The sequence below is a fragment of the Rutidosis leptorrhynchoides genome, chromosome 1, assembly GCF_046630445.1.
Source record: "Rutidosis leptorrhynchoides isolate AG116_Rl617_1_P2 chromosome 1, CSIRO_AGI_Rlap_v1, whole genome shotgun sequence".
NCBI classification, from domain to species: Eukaryota; Viridiplantae; Streptophyta; class Magnoliopsida; order Asterales; family Asteraceae; genus Rutidosis; species Rutidosis leptorrhynchoides.
Genome location: NC_092333.1, coordinates 441,438,266 through 441,452,594, shown reverse-complemented (window position 1 = coordinate 441,452,594; position 14,329 = coordinate 441,438,266). Strand labels below are relative to the sequence as shown.

At 35.8% G+C, this 14,329-nt stretch overlaps 1 protein-coding gene across 7 annotated transcripts; it reads right to left on the bottom strand.

The window, feature by feature from the left end:
* Positions 1 to 3,104: 3,104 nt before the first annotated feature.
* Positions 3,105 to 5,516, bottom strand: LOC139872846 (uncharacterized). Of its 7 annotated transcripts, none has more exons than XR_011767185.1 (6): positions 5,132 to 5,516; positions 4,904 to 4,974; positions 4,271 to 4,317; positions 3,963 to 4,098; positions 3,498 to 3,710; positions 3,105 to 3,396 (listed from the first exon to the last, which is right to left on the bottom strand). XR_011767185.1 is itself a non-coding variant. In XM_071860794.1 (6 exons), the coding sequence occupies exons 3-6, from the start codon at positions 4,289 to 4,291 to the stop codon at positions 3,385 to 3,387; spliced, it is 255 nt and encodes an 84-aa protein (XP_071716895.1). In that variant the 5' UTR covers positions 4,292 to 4,317; positions 4,904 to 4,974; positions 5,132 to 5,516; the 3' UTR covers positions 3,105 to 3,384. The 7 variants fall into 7 exon arrangements, 3 of the variants coding, with proteins under 3 accessions (XP_071716895.1, XP_071716881.1, XP_071716887.1); XR_011767192.1 differs by having other exon boundaries at positions 3,105 to 3,350; XR_011767188.1 differs by having other exon boundaries at positions 3,498 to 3,706.
* Between the last annotated feature and the right edge of the window lie 8,813 nt (positions 5,517 to 14,329).

The window sequence follows — 14,329 nt, the reverse complement described above, 5'->3', positions numbered from 1 at the left end:
GTTGAATTTGTGATAATGGATTAGGTACTTTCCATTGACGAGTTGCGGATTACTTGGAAGCATTTCTTCAAGGCGACAAGGTGAGTGTTAATATCCTATATGCATATGTATGTGTAGGATGGCTGCGGGTCGGGTGAAGTGGTTCTCGGTTATAGAGCTCACTTCACATATAGGTGGATTTGATGGACTTGTGTATAGGTCCAATTGGCACGGTTGTGCAGTTTGGTTGACCACTTTGGCGAGGTGCACACTTTGTGTGTACTTTATCACACGGGCGTGTGATGTGGACTTATATAACCCCAATGACGAAGGGTTAATATAGTGAGTGGAATAATTATATGCGTAGGTATATAATGTATTTATTTGTTGTAGCGTGAGATGTGAAGTGTCCATGTGCTAAGACACCACATTTCACGTGACGAGTGAAGTGTCGATGTGCTAAGACACCACTCAAAGTAATGTGACGGGGTGAAGTGTCGACGTGTTAAGACACCACCCGGAATGAAGTATCGATGTGCTAAGATGCCACTCCAAGAGAATAACGGGTGAAGTGCCGATGTGTTAAGGCGCCACTCGAGGTGAACTATATGCGTGTTAAGATGCCACCTCAAGTAAAATGAAGAGTGAAGTGTCGAAGTGTTAAGACACCACTCGGGGTGAAGTATCGAAGTGTTAAGATGCCACCCGTGGGGTTAGTGTACGAAGTGTTAAGTGCACTAATGGTTGTTATGAACATCGATGACTTGTTTCGCGAAGTCATTCCCTTGCGAAGGTTTGGTTAACCATGATTATTGTGTTGTAAGCGTAAGCAATTTATGTTATTCGATATATATATATATATATATATATATATATATATATATATATATATATATATATATATATATTGTATACATATATTAATGTTGTATTGTCGTGATGTAGCTAACCCTCCAGGTGTAGCTTATTGGCATTGTTCACATCGTTGTTGGTGAACTTATATTTTGTTGATGTATCTTTAGCTCGTTGCTTAGTGATCTTACGGTATGCTTAGACTAGCTTGCCTTTATGCTTGGATGCTCCCGCGGTATTTGGATATTGGTGTGGCGTGTCCATTTTATACATATATATGTATGTAGTATATTATCATTCACTAAGCGTTAGTTTACCCTCTCGTTGTTGATATTTTTATAGGTTCGCATGCTTGGCGGCTCGGGTAAGCTTGAGGATTATAGATCTTGGCTAGGTTGCTTAGAAGATCTTGCTTTTGTGTTCGATTAGGATTTGGGTAGCGTAGTCCCAAATCACCATGCTCGGTTTTTGTTGGAAACTAAACTAGTCGGGTCGTGTATGTCCGTTTGGACAATTAACTAATGTATTAAATGTTTTAAGGTTATTAAACCTTCTATTGAAATTAAAGATGTTTATGGAAAAACAATTGGGACCTAAAGTATTATTTAACGCGTATTAAAAGGAAAAAATTTTATGGGCCGGTTTTAATACGGGTTGGGTTGTTACAGTGTACCATGTTTGATTGGCAGTATAAAAGGTGATTTGACATTCTTGCTTAAGATGGTTAGCTTTGGGTTGACAATTCAGTCATGTTTTCTGACTATCTTCAACCGGGAGATTGTTGGATGTGTGAAGGATATCAAAAACAAAGAAGAATTTCGTTGCAGCTTTAAGCCATGACGCGGCTTCTCCAGCCACGACGCAGCTCAACACTTGGATTGAGGTTCGAAAGTGCAAAGCTGTCGGTTTCGAAATCATGCCTTAAGCCACGGCGCAGCTCCTCTAGCCACGGCACGTCTTAAGCCTATCCGGGAGTCTGACGAGAAAAAACGCGTTTTCTTGCTCCCCATGTTGTTTCTTTGTTGTTTTATGCCTATAAATACATCATATTGTAACCCTAAAGTGTATTGTTAGAAGATATGTTATGGCCCAAGTCTAATTGTGGGCTTAGGGTCCGTTATGATAAATTATGGTTTATTATGGTTTGATGTATATATAAATATGACATGAATAATAAGTCATAATCACGGGTTAAAAAAAACTACTCTAGTTAGCCGTGGACTAAAGCAATCTAACCGTTTGCATATAACCACGAAATTTCTTGTGTCGTTTTCTTTACTTTTCTTTTTTAACGTTCGTTTGTTGTATGTGTGATTACCAAATCTGAATTGGTGGTTGTTATTTGGGTCCATATATTCCCAACAATATAATGTAGTCCCAACCTCATGTAATTATGTGGACAAATATAAGAAAATCTATGGTTTGCTCTCATGGACAAAATGTAGTCCCAACCTTTCTTCATGTTTGGAGTTGGGATATAACCACATAAAATCATTGAGTCGTTTATCTTTATTTTATCGTTTTATGCTTTAGCTAATTCTTTATTGTTAGTGACTTGTGTGATTGCGGTAAATCAAGTATCTTGTTGGTACAAAAATCCTAACATGTGCATCTCATATCTCATAAATATATATAAAAAAAAAAAAAAAAAAAAAAAAAAAAAAAAAAAACAGTATATCTATTCACAGCGGAGTGAGGACGCACTTAATACTACTTTTGAGTTTATTTAGTCTCATACCACTACCACATGCAGACTATATATTATATCATAAAATCATCAAATTTCAATTCAACTAGAAAGAAAACCTGCCGCTCGTTGCTGCGGCTTTTTAATACGTATGTTAGAAAACGAAAATTAGATGTAGAAATTGCATATCTCATAATTCCAAGTTTCCAACTTCAAAGAACATATAGCAACTGAAAAAGATGAATATCCAATTAGAGAATGAAGAATGATTGGCTATGAAACAGATTCCAAACAAAAAATCTAACACAACTATAACCAATTTAGAAATTATATTTTGGTTTTTACTAATATTAACTACTGTAAGAATTTGAAATTTTACTTCTTTCATACATGAGTCATAAACGAAAATGTACGCAATTACAACCTAATTACACAGTATGTATTATAACTAAAAAGCCTAAAAGTCCAGTAAATAATATACATGAAATGAAGAAAGTATTGAACCTAATTTAGTACGTAGTAGTTACAATGAACAGAGCATTGAACCTACTGGAAATCTTATAACTTTAATATCTTCAACCCAAGCTAATTATAGACAACAACCACCTACAACTAATACAAAAGTCCATTCAGTTCATTGTATCTACAACATTTAATGGCATTAGTATAAGCAAAGTAAGTCTATATTATATTACTACATCAAGAAGTTAAATATAAAACACGTCACTTACAAACCCATTTGGTATCACAATAGAATCTGTTACATTTTTTAATCTATATTTTGTTGTACCATATTTTTGAGGATCATTGCAATGGGATCCGGTGCATCGGCCTGTGAACATATAGAGTTGTTTTTGTAGCCCATATTACGTATAGCTCTTCACCAATACAACAATGAAAATCAATGTTACCATACTCATTCTCAATAATAAACTAAAAAGAGTACATATAATATATTGTTCATCAGATATAAATATACCTCGAATTGCAGCAAGATTAGCGTGAGCCATGGTGCATGGCTCCCCGGCTGTATCCAAAGTAGGCCTATCATGCAATTTCGAGTACCTTTTTCACAGATGGGTGCACATTACGTTATTGAAGACGAATATATATTAAGATAAATTTGTCATACGTTGATCATAACTCCTCTACACTTTCTCCCTAGCTCTCTCATATCATACTTTCAGCCTGCCTAACAAACCATTACAATACACATTTTCTAATTAAACATCATGAACATACAAACCACAAACCTTTAACTTCTAATTACACAATGTATGTATTCAGAGAACCAAGTATGTAGCAAGTGAATACCTGAACCGGAGTGGTAGAGGATTGAATAATACATCGTATATCGTATAATAATAATAATATAGAAAGAAACAAAAATTTTGCGATAATTTTATAAAAGATTCTCACAAAACTCGAAATGTGATTGATTTACCAATATATGAAGCTTTCCAAATTGGTATAGATGACCCTATCCAACGGTTGTATACTTTTAGGGGCACAGTTGAAGTTGCCAACTGTCTAACTGTCTCAAATCCGATGCCTTTGTTTGCTCCAGTCAAACTACATACCTAAAAGCACCAAAAATACCAAATTCATTGTAATTCATATAAGTATTGCATGAAAATCACAATCACATGAAACAAAATATTTTGATGTTCACTGAAGTAGTCACAGGGAGCGACAATTCAACAAAATTTAAAATATAAAATAAAGGAAAAAATTAAAGATAAATTATATTACCTTAACTAAAGTAAAACTCATGTAAAATCGTCAACATTGATCACTCCCTAACAATATTGAAAAACAAAAACATATAAATCTTTAAATGATCTGCAACATACATATCAATCGCTAAACGTTCATATCAAGAACGATATATTCTTTGAATGATGATTTCTGAATAAGTTGATCCTCAATAACATAAACATCAGTTTCTTAATATGTTAATGATTTCAACCGGCTTATTTGAGAATGAGTTTGTTCGACCGCCAAATATGAATACTCTACAAATGTATTTAAGACTAAACGATTACAAAATTGAACATAAATACGAACCTCAATGATCGTAAAAAAGGAAAAGATCATACCGATCGAAAAGGATGCGCAAAACAATGTATTTAAAAATATGAAATTACCTGAAAGCAGCAGTATAAACTATTCGAATAAACACAAATTGAAACACGGTGGCAAGTAATGGTATTGAAACAACAGGCGCAAAGGATCGTATAGTTATGGCAAAATCAGTTGAATAACAAAACAGCTAACAGCAAAAGCCCTAAACCAAAAGAAGAGACAAATATTCACACAGAGCATATAATTAACACTAACCAAAAATCTAGACGAAATTAAAGAAAAATGAAAACAATAACTTACTATTGCCACATGAAGAATCCTAATAGTCTCTTAAATTGAGATTTACCATAAGACCGGCATTCGTTTCATCCCTACACAATTAACACTAATATGTACACATATAGATAGTATACGGTTATATGTAAACTCTAATTTCATAAAACCCGGTAAACATTCAATATTTTTCCTAATTTTCCTTCTTCTGGTCCAAATACAGCTTCAATTATACAAACATGAGTTCAATTTTACCTGCTGAAATCCTCGTTTGCTTCAAGTGATCAAACAATTCTTGGTTTCCGTCACATTCGTCGTTGGCGGTTGTGATGGCTGTAAGCGACGGCAGTGATGTTGCTACACCACCGACGCCGATGTTGTTCCGGTTGTCAGATCCGGTTTTTTTTTTTTTTATTATTAAAATCGTAAACATTTAGAGGAGTTTTTTGTTCTTGAAATAGGTTAGTGGTGACTTCCTTTGTGATTTTAGCGAAAATACCTCCAGTAAATTACCTTCGATAATTGTTGGTGCGTTCTTCTGTGTATAGATCGTTGGTGATTTCCTCTTTTCCAGGAGAAATCCCTAGATATGGAGAAGAATCGCAAGCAGAAGGGATGAGGAGAAGAAGGGTCGAACACAGGCAAGTAGGTTTTATTTTTTTATTTTTAAAATAGGCGGTGAGTAATGTCGTCTTGGGGGTTTTTCTGAAGGGGACGACCATAAATCGGGTGGCGATTAGTGTAAAAAAATAACTGATAGTGTACCCCACCTCCGGGCCGTTTACCAGCTTCGCAGTTTGCTTCGGAGGATCTGACCACAATATATAGAACGAAGGAAAACTTTAGCTACAGTGAACGAGGTCCTGGAATCAGAGCAACAATAGTGATCTTAGAGCCCATAAAACCTCGGTCAATTACAAAGTCAAGCTAGCGAAACTATTTCTAGCTCGGTGCACGCCTGTACCATAAAGGAAAGGGACAAGCTCACTTTCCTCTGCAGGTTTACCAAAAGGGAAAGTCAACTAGTGATCCAAAATCATTGGGAACTAGCGAGCTGGTATATGAATTCTTCCAAAGTAGCATTTCTGAATTCTGTACGATGATCACTTCTAAGCTGCTTCACCAGTTGCCATTCAGTAGTTCCATTCTTTTGATAAAATTGATAATTTCATCAGCAGCTTCACTCTTTTGCTTCAAAAAGAATACCCAAATGTATCTGAAATATTCATCAACAATCACCAGTGTATACTTCTTCCCACTACAGCTGGCTATATAACAGGACCAAAAAGATCCATAGGAAGTAGGTGAAATGGTTTCTCAACAGATGAAATCTGCTTTGACTGGAATGAGGCATGGTGATGCTTCCCTTTTTCACATCCAGGACACAATCTGTCCTTCACATAAGACATTGTGGGTAGCCCAGACACCAAACTTTTACTAGATAATTTGTGAATATCTTTAAAGTTGAGATGTGAGAGTCTCTTGTGCCATAACCATTTGAAATTGTCTGATGCCTTTGAATAAAAACAAGTATCAGTTGTTGTGACTGCTGTGTTCATGTCAATTTGATACATGTTCTCATGTCTTTTTGCTGTCAAGCAGTCGCTTCCCTGTCTTATCAAAAATAGTGCCAATCTTCCTTCTGAAATGGACTATCTTACTTTTGCTTGTCAGTTGGCTTATGCTGAGTAGATTATGTTTAAGCCCAACGACATATGCTACATTTGAAAATGTAACATTCCCATTTGTTAAAGTACCAAAACCCTTTGTGTAACCCAACAAATTATCTCCATATGATACAACTGGACCATCTTTTTCTTGATAGTCCATCAGCAGGGACTTACATCCGGTCATATGTCTCGAACAACCACTATCGAGATACCAGATTTGTTTGTTTTGAATGCCCTGCACAGTAGTTAAGAGATTAGTTCTTTTTGGGAACTCATCCAAGGATGGGTTCTGGAAGGGTCATCTTTGATGATCTCTTCCTGTCTGCTGGTTTGCTTGAAGAAGCAGCAGCAGATGGGGTTAGGGTTAGAGTGCATTGATTGGCTAAATGAAACTTGCTACCACACTTGTAGCATTTTCTCACATTTGGTATCGGTGACTGGTCATACACTGAGTAAATGGGTGTAGTAAGATCGGGTCTACTTTCAGATATGGCAGCTATGAGCTGGTCAAGCTTGACAATCATTATCTCAGTGATAGATGACTCAGCACATGATTCCACAAGTTGGTTCACTTTAGCTTTTCCCTTAAGGGCGGCTTTTCTTTTAGAACCAGTACCATAATCATGGTATACTGCCTTGCCTTTGTTGTTCGACGAGCCAGTGTGGGAAGTTACTGACCCGTCAGCAGATACCGGACGATTCGTGTGAATCTTGATTGCTGCCTTTGACTTGCCAGTGTTGCATTTTACTGGCTTGTCAGCAGCTACTGGTTGACCAGTACAAATTGCATCAGCTGGCTCAGCATTGGTGGAATTTGAACATGAAGGGGAATCAATTGTTTTTTACTTTCTTTGGTTGTTTTCAATGATTTCCCTTTTAATGCGTCTTTCCTTTGGAGTCATGTAGTAAATGCTTGAGGGATCAGTAGTTTCATCAATTGAAGTACTGGTTTCCTTGGCTTTTACTTCATCCTCCAAGATTTCTTTTATGAACGGTGGTGGGGTCTCTGTAGGTCTGACAAACTTATTTGTTAAGACCTTTTTACCCTTAACTATCTTGGCAAAAGTATTTGACAAGACAGCTTCAGGATCAGTTTCGAGAATGGGGTCCATGTAAGTAACTTCTGCAAGAGCAGCAGCAGCAGCATAGTCACCAGCAAAGAATGCTTCAACTTGGACTGGCACCTGCTCATTCACACATTTTGCTGTGCGTTGAGCAGATGTACACCAGGAAGCAACAATCTTTTTGAGATCGTTTAGCTGGTTCTTAACCTCTACTGCCTCAACGTGAAGAGACTTTAAAGCAAAATTTTGTTTTTCAAGTTTTAAAATTTCATCTTTCAAGATTTTAATTTCATCGTTTTTTCCTTTAAGTTTTTCATTTAGAGATTTGTTATCAGATTTTAAAACTTCTTCACGTTTACTGCCTCTACATAAATCAACTCTTAGGTAGTCAAACATTTCAGCTTTTTCATCATCAGTATAAGTTCGAAAATTATCAACCTTATACAGCATTTCAGATTTTCATTGAGGTGAATCCTTTTCAGATCAGCTTTCCTCATATCAGCCATAAACGTACTACCATTATCATCCTCATCAGACTCCTCGACCTCCTTGGCCATCAAACACAGCTTTCTACCAGAAGCATAACCAGCATCATCATCATCATCAGTATCACTGATAGACGATGAAGAAGAGCTGGTTTCATCCCAGTCATGATCCTCAGCTACTAGAACCTTTTCTGGCTTCTTTCCCTTCCTATCAGCCTTTGCACTTTCCTTCATCTGAGCTTTCATAGCTTTGTACTTGTTCTTGTTCTTGTACTTGTCAGCTTTTGAGAAAGAGTTAGCATGTGAGATAGAAGGTTTCCTGGACATGCATTCAGCAGCAAAATGTCCAATCCTCCCACAATTGTAACACTCAGATTTAGGACCCTTGGCTGATTTGCTGCTATACCTAGCACTTGGTTTCTTACTCCCTTTGTATGACTTGCTAGTTTTATTACGATTAAACCTTTTGAACTGCCTAGCCAGCAAAGCCATACCTTCAACAAAACCTTCCACATCATCTTCATCATCACTGCTTTCTTCAGACCCAGTACCACTATCCACCTCATCTTCAGCTGAGTCTTATTCTGCTGTCAACTTTTGAACTAGTAAAGCCTTTTGAGCTTTCTTTTTAGTAGCAGCAATAAGAGCAGTATCATCTGTTTTAGAATATTTTGAAGTGGTGGGGGCAGACTTAAAGTTTTCTTTCAAGTTTAGTTCAAGTTTAGCTTCGGCCTTATCATGGTTTCAAAGTGTACCATAGAGGGAAGACGTGTTAAAGTTCTTTAAAGTCTGGGTGGTTCTTAGAGGGTCAGTCACTGGTTTCCATTTAGCAGACAATGTGTCAATGAATTTGTTTACTTGTTCAAAATCAGTATATGTGATTTTCAAAGTAAGCAGGTCAGCAACTAAGGAGTTAAACCTAATGAAGGTTTGCTTAAGGGTCTCATTCTTATAGGCAAAGAACATTTCATACTCTCTTTTCAAAGCAATAATCTTGTTCTGTCTAACCTCATCCATGCCTTCATAAGTAACATCTAGATAGCCTAACATAAGCTTAGCATTCAGTTTTCCCTTAATCAGTTTGAACAAGTGATTAGGTAAGGTTATAGCTAACAGAGTTCTGATCTTAGGGTCAAGTCCAACACGACGTTTGTCCTCAGCATCCCATTTGGCTGGAGTGAGAACAACCTCTTTGTCAGGAATGGCAGGAGTGTCAGCAGTGGCTGGAATGCTATCAGTAGTTTCAGTTGGGACAAATGGACCATCTGTGGCAATACCAGGCATGAGTGGGTCAATAGACTCCAGGTGAAGCATGAACCTTGCCTTCCAAGTTTCATACTCATCTTCATCAAATTTGGGTGGTCTATTGGATGAGCCATTTTCAAGGTAAGCTGTATTTGAGTATGCAGCCATGAGAGAATTCAGATCCAATATATTAAATTATCAAGACTGAAGCTCTGATACCAGTTGTTGGTCCCTTGATTAACAACAGGAGTATTGTAGAGGGGGTGAATACAATTTCTTTTAATTAACTTACCAATTGAGCACAGTTTAGTATTCAAGCATGTAATTTAAATAGAGTCAAAGGTAATTTTTTAACTGTTATTTTTTATTGATTAAATCACAAAGAATTACAACTATCCTTGGCGGAATGATAGTAGGTTGATACAGATTTACCTAAGTATAGCTATGAGGATAAACTTTAAAGCTATTACACGTTTTGGACTCTAATTTATAACACCCACACCACTAGTTGTTACAATAGTGGATACAACAATTTATAGTAGTCATATTAACCGTGTAATGGTTCTATTGTCCACCGGTACATAGGATGTCTGTACTTGTTGGGACAACTGCATCAGAGAGCGTGCTCTCCTCTTTCCTCTTTGGTAGCTATTTGCAGGAACACCCCAATTCGGTTTGGCACCACTATTTGTTTAAACAAATAGAATGTTGTGTTCCCTAGGCATTGACAAAGTATAGCACAGGTCTGCACATGCGTTAAACTTCTGCATTCTCACGTTGTCTTGTAAGGTCACTTGTCAACCGCCGACGCGTGTCCTTTCCTGTTCAACTTTGTCTTTGACTTCTGTTGAATAGTACAATTGATGTAGACCACTCAGGAAACCACTATGCTTGTAATAGAGCATATCTGTCTTGTGTAGTAAGCTGCATTCCAGCTATACTGGTTCTTCATTACTGAGTCACTTGATATTATTGAATTGCTGAGTATACATCCTGTGCTGATTGAAGAACACTGTCTACCTTGTGCTGGTAGACTAAGCAGCAAACTAAACACTCGACACAGCAATATCTGCTGTCTATACATAAACAAACTCGTGCTGGCTGCACATAACATTTTAGTGCAAATAAATTACAATTTTGTCATAATTAAATCCTTAATTATTTTGGGGACTCAACAGTTAACCTTGTGACATCAACATGATCCATATCAATTTGATTGTTGAAGAAAGTCGTGGATTATCAATTGTGATTAACTCCATCAATGATTCATTGTACAAACACTGATTAAATAAACAAGTTCATGATATCATTCACATATGTGTTCTTAATCTTCAAAGTCACATTCATACCTTGATCATCATATACATACTGCTACTTGATCAAAACATAATAAAAACACGAATCAAAGCTGTAATCTATACTTATCATCATACTTATTAAAAACAAGATTATGAATATTTCAGTCATTAAGAAAACATACTATCAAACTATGAATATTTAAATCTTATAAAACTAATTTGTAGAACCCATATTTTAAAGTAGACAAAATTCCTCCGACGGTCCTTGAACTTTGTACCAATCATTGTGTAGCGACCTGACAAAATCGCCATTGACGGCGCCGTCTACTTAGATCCCGTTACGTGGTCATAAGTCTTTAAAACAGCGTTTGACTAAAATATGTCGCATTCATTTCAAATGTAAAGATGTTTCAAAGTTTACAAAGTAGTTCAACGACTAATACGATACAACGTTTTTAAGTATAATTGAAACCTATGCGACACGATTTAATGTAAAGTCAAAAGACGCTCCATGTATGCAAGTATACTCGACATCCAAACAAGTATCAAAATAGTGAGCGGAATCATGTAACACGTATTGTTCAAGGACCTGAGAAAAATATAGAAAATCTGTCAACGAAAACGTTGGTGAAATCATAAGTTTAGTAAGTGAGTACGTAAGTAAGTAAGTTGAACCACAAGTTTAGTATAAGCCAATTATTCCAATCGTTTGAATTCCATAAATTTTTGTTGTTTACCGAGCACCCAATTATCAAAGCTTAACTGTATCATTTACCTCAGCATAAAAGTGTTAGAATATACACCGTAACAGAATATATTTCATTCGCTTAACGGTAGCGAATCGTCCGAATGAGGGTTAGTCAAACCCGTACGAATCCACACAACATAGTCTCGCTTACACCATCAGGTGTAACTAATGATAACTAAATTGAGGGTTTTCGTTCAAACTCGTCTGTATCTTTGTATTCGTATTTGTGTTCAAAGAATAAAAGTATGAAAAGTATATATACGTATGAAATGTATATAAGTATGTAATGCATATTTTTCTCAGCCCACGATTTAAAAGTATAAAAGTTGTTGAAAAGGTGGGACTATGATATCACCTCGAGTGCAAGAGTATAAAAGTACTTCACAAGTAAACATGTGCAAGAACGAATGCTAGTTTTGACCTAAACAAGTAGGTTGTATCAATAACGGTAAACACAGTTAGTCAAAGATGTTCAATTAGTCCTATGGCTCGTTACGACTCGATTACATAAAGCATGTGTATCAAATTGTCAAGTTTCATGCAAGATATAAGTATAAAAGCATGTTAGAACGATTGCATAAACATTTGATTAAGTTTAACTAAAAAGTCAACTTTGGTCAAGTCAAAGTCAACGAAAAAGTCAACACGTTCGGGTTGGGTCTCGAACTTTTTTTCTGAGGTTTTTAATCATATATAAGCATGTTAGAACAAGTTACATGTGAATCGGAGGTGCGTAGCATAGCAAACATTTTTCGTAAAAGTGTAAGTTTAATCAGAATTCAAACACGCCTAATGCCGCGCCGCGACCAAGGATGGCCGCGCCGCGATACTCAACGTGAGCTAGTACCTGGGCTGGTGCAAGTGTTCAAGTCTTGAGTCAAAACTCATTTTAACACAACAAATGAACCGTAAACACTTAAAACGCATACCATACATCGTTGGAAAGGTAATTTAACGAGGAATACATCTAAACACTTTTCATCACATAAAAATATCATTTACAATAACCGAATTCTCGTCAAGTGATCATTAAAGGTTCATTATCAAGGTTTCAAGTTCGTAAAACGTATTTTATGATTCGGGAATTCAATTTACACATACGATATGCCTTTTCGAAGGTAATTAAACATACATTGCAACTAAACACTTACTAACAACATTAACAAGCATTCAATACATCAAAAGTTTATTTTAAAGTTCATCAAGCCCTAACCAAAATCATGAATTCAACTATTTTGTAAATGAAGCTTTTCTAAATCATCCTACACATCAAATTGAAGCTAATGATGCTAGTAACACATTTAATACATAAACTTTAACATTTAAACAACATTTAATTATACAAAATTTAAGATTAAGCACACCCATTTTTCATATTCAAGTTAGTTACTCAAAACAACAAATCGAGCAAACCAAACACATATTCATGTTAGACTTGAGCCATAGACACTAATTAACACTTTTATAAGTCAAAATTATCAAGAACACAAAATCTAGTGTTTTTAGAAAGTTACCCAAAATAGATGAAGTTGGTATGGAATTGAATAGGAAGATGCAAGGATTCCAAATATGTAGTTTGTTTTAGTTGATGCTTGCTAGATTCAAAATGGATGATGATTTAGTGAAATGGGTGTTTGAGAGTAAAAATGGAAGTAGTAGAGAAAGATGGGAGGTGATGAATGAAATGAATGGTGGTGGTGGATGTTGACTAGTCCAACTAGTCACATCTTTGATCAATTGACGAAATTAGTCGCTCGAGTTCAGATGCGGGTGCGTGAGTTAACCAAACGAATTATTTTGAAATACACGAGAGTAAACGGGAGATGTTATAATCCAATAACGAAAATATTAAGAACGTTAACCAACGGAGGATACGAATCTAGGTACGAAAGATATCAACAAAATAAAAAGACGGGCGTTAAAATAATTTAACGGAAAAATGCGGGATGTTACACATTGTGAATGACCTTAAACTAATTTTTTTGCCTTTGTTGACCCTGATCTTTTAAGTAATTCAACGGATAACCTTGGATTTAACAATCGTCAAGTATTGAACGTTAAGTATCCTCATGTGATCTCCACATGATGGGTATTTTCGTCAGTTTACTATTTAATATGTTATGATAAAACCTTGTCATCTGCACGTACACGACCATTCCAATATACAGAGTATTACTTCATATATTTCAATCGTCCCAAATTTGTAAACCCTAATTTTTTAATTATCTGCAAAATAAAAAACGCAACATATGAATTCAAGATGGTTGAATTCGTTGATTAATTATGCAATTCAATTGTTTCAGTTCGTTGATTAATTAGGGTATAATGTTTTCTCATTAAATTAGAACCATTGTTTGCTATTACATGATTTGACATGTAGGTGTCTTGGATTCTATGTGCACTTATACATTCCGAAGTTAAAACAACAGTCAGAGTGTGAACCTATACATTGAGAATCAGTTTGTGTAATTGGATGAAGTTATTATGACAAATGCACAAGATAAACGATTATAAAAACCTCGTCTGAACAAATGTAAACGAATAACAATATCGTAAAAGAATAATTGTATTTATAGTTAATCATTACAAATCTTTAACATATTTACAGTTAATCACATTGGTTGTCTATACTACAATTAATCAAATATACATTGATCGTAAAAAACCTCATATGCTGATATGTAAAAAACCTCATATGCTGATATGCACAAGAGAATCATAATTACAGTTGTTATGGGTTTTAGTAATAGCACGTGCAAGGCACGTGCAGCTAATTTTAACATTCCAGTGTGCAAGAGTTGTTAGTGCGTAACAGTTAGCATAACTGAATTGTAACAGAAAATTAGTTAGCTTAGTCCAATTAGTCGAGTATAAATGGCTTGCTAATTCCCGAAATGGGTGATGATACTTCCACCATCAAATTTTATCCTTCCACTATCATTT

Coding starts and splice junctions, on each gene's coding strand:
- LOC139872846 (XM_071860780.1), bottom strand. CDS start 4,291: ATGAGTTTTACTTTAGTTAAG. Junction 4,099..4,270: donor TGAGTTTTACTTTAGTTAAG/GTAATATAATTT, acceptor TGGTGCTTTTAG/GTATGTAGTTTGACTGGAGC. Junction 3,351..3,497: donor TAATCTTGCTGCAATTCGAG/GTATATTTATAT, acceptor ATATGTTCACAG/GCCGATGCACCGGATCCCAT.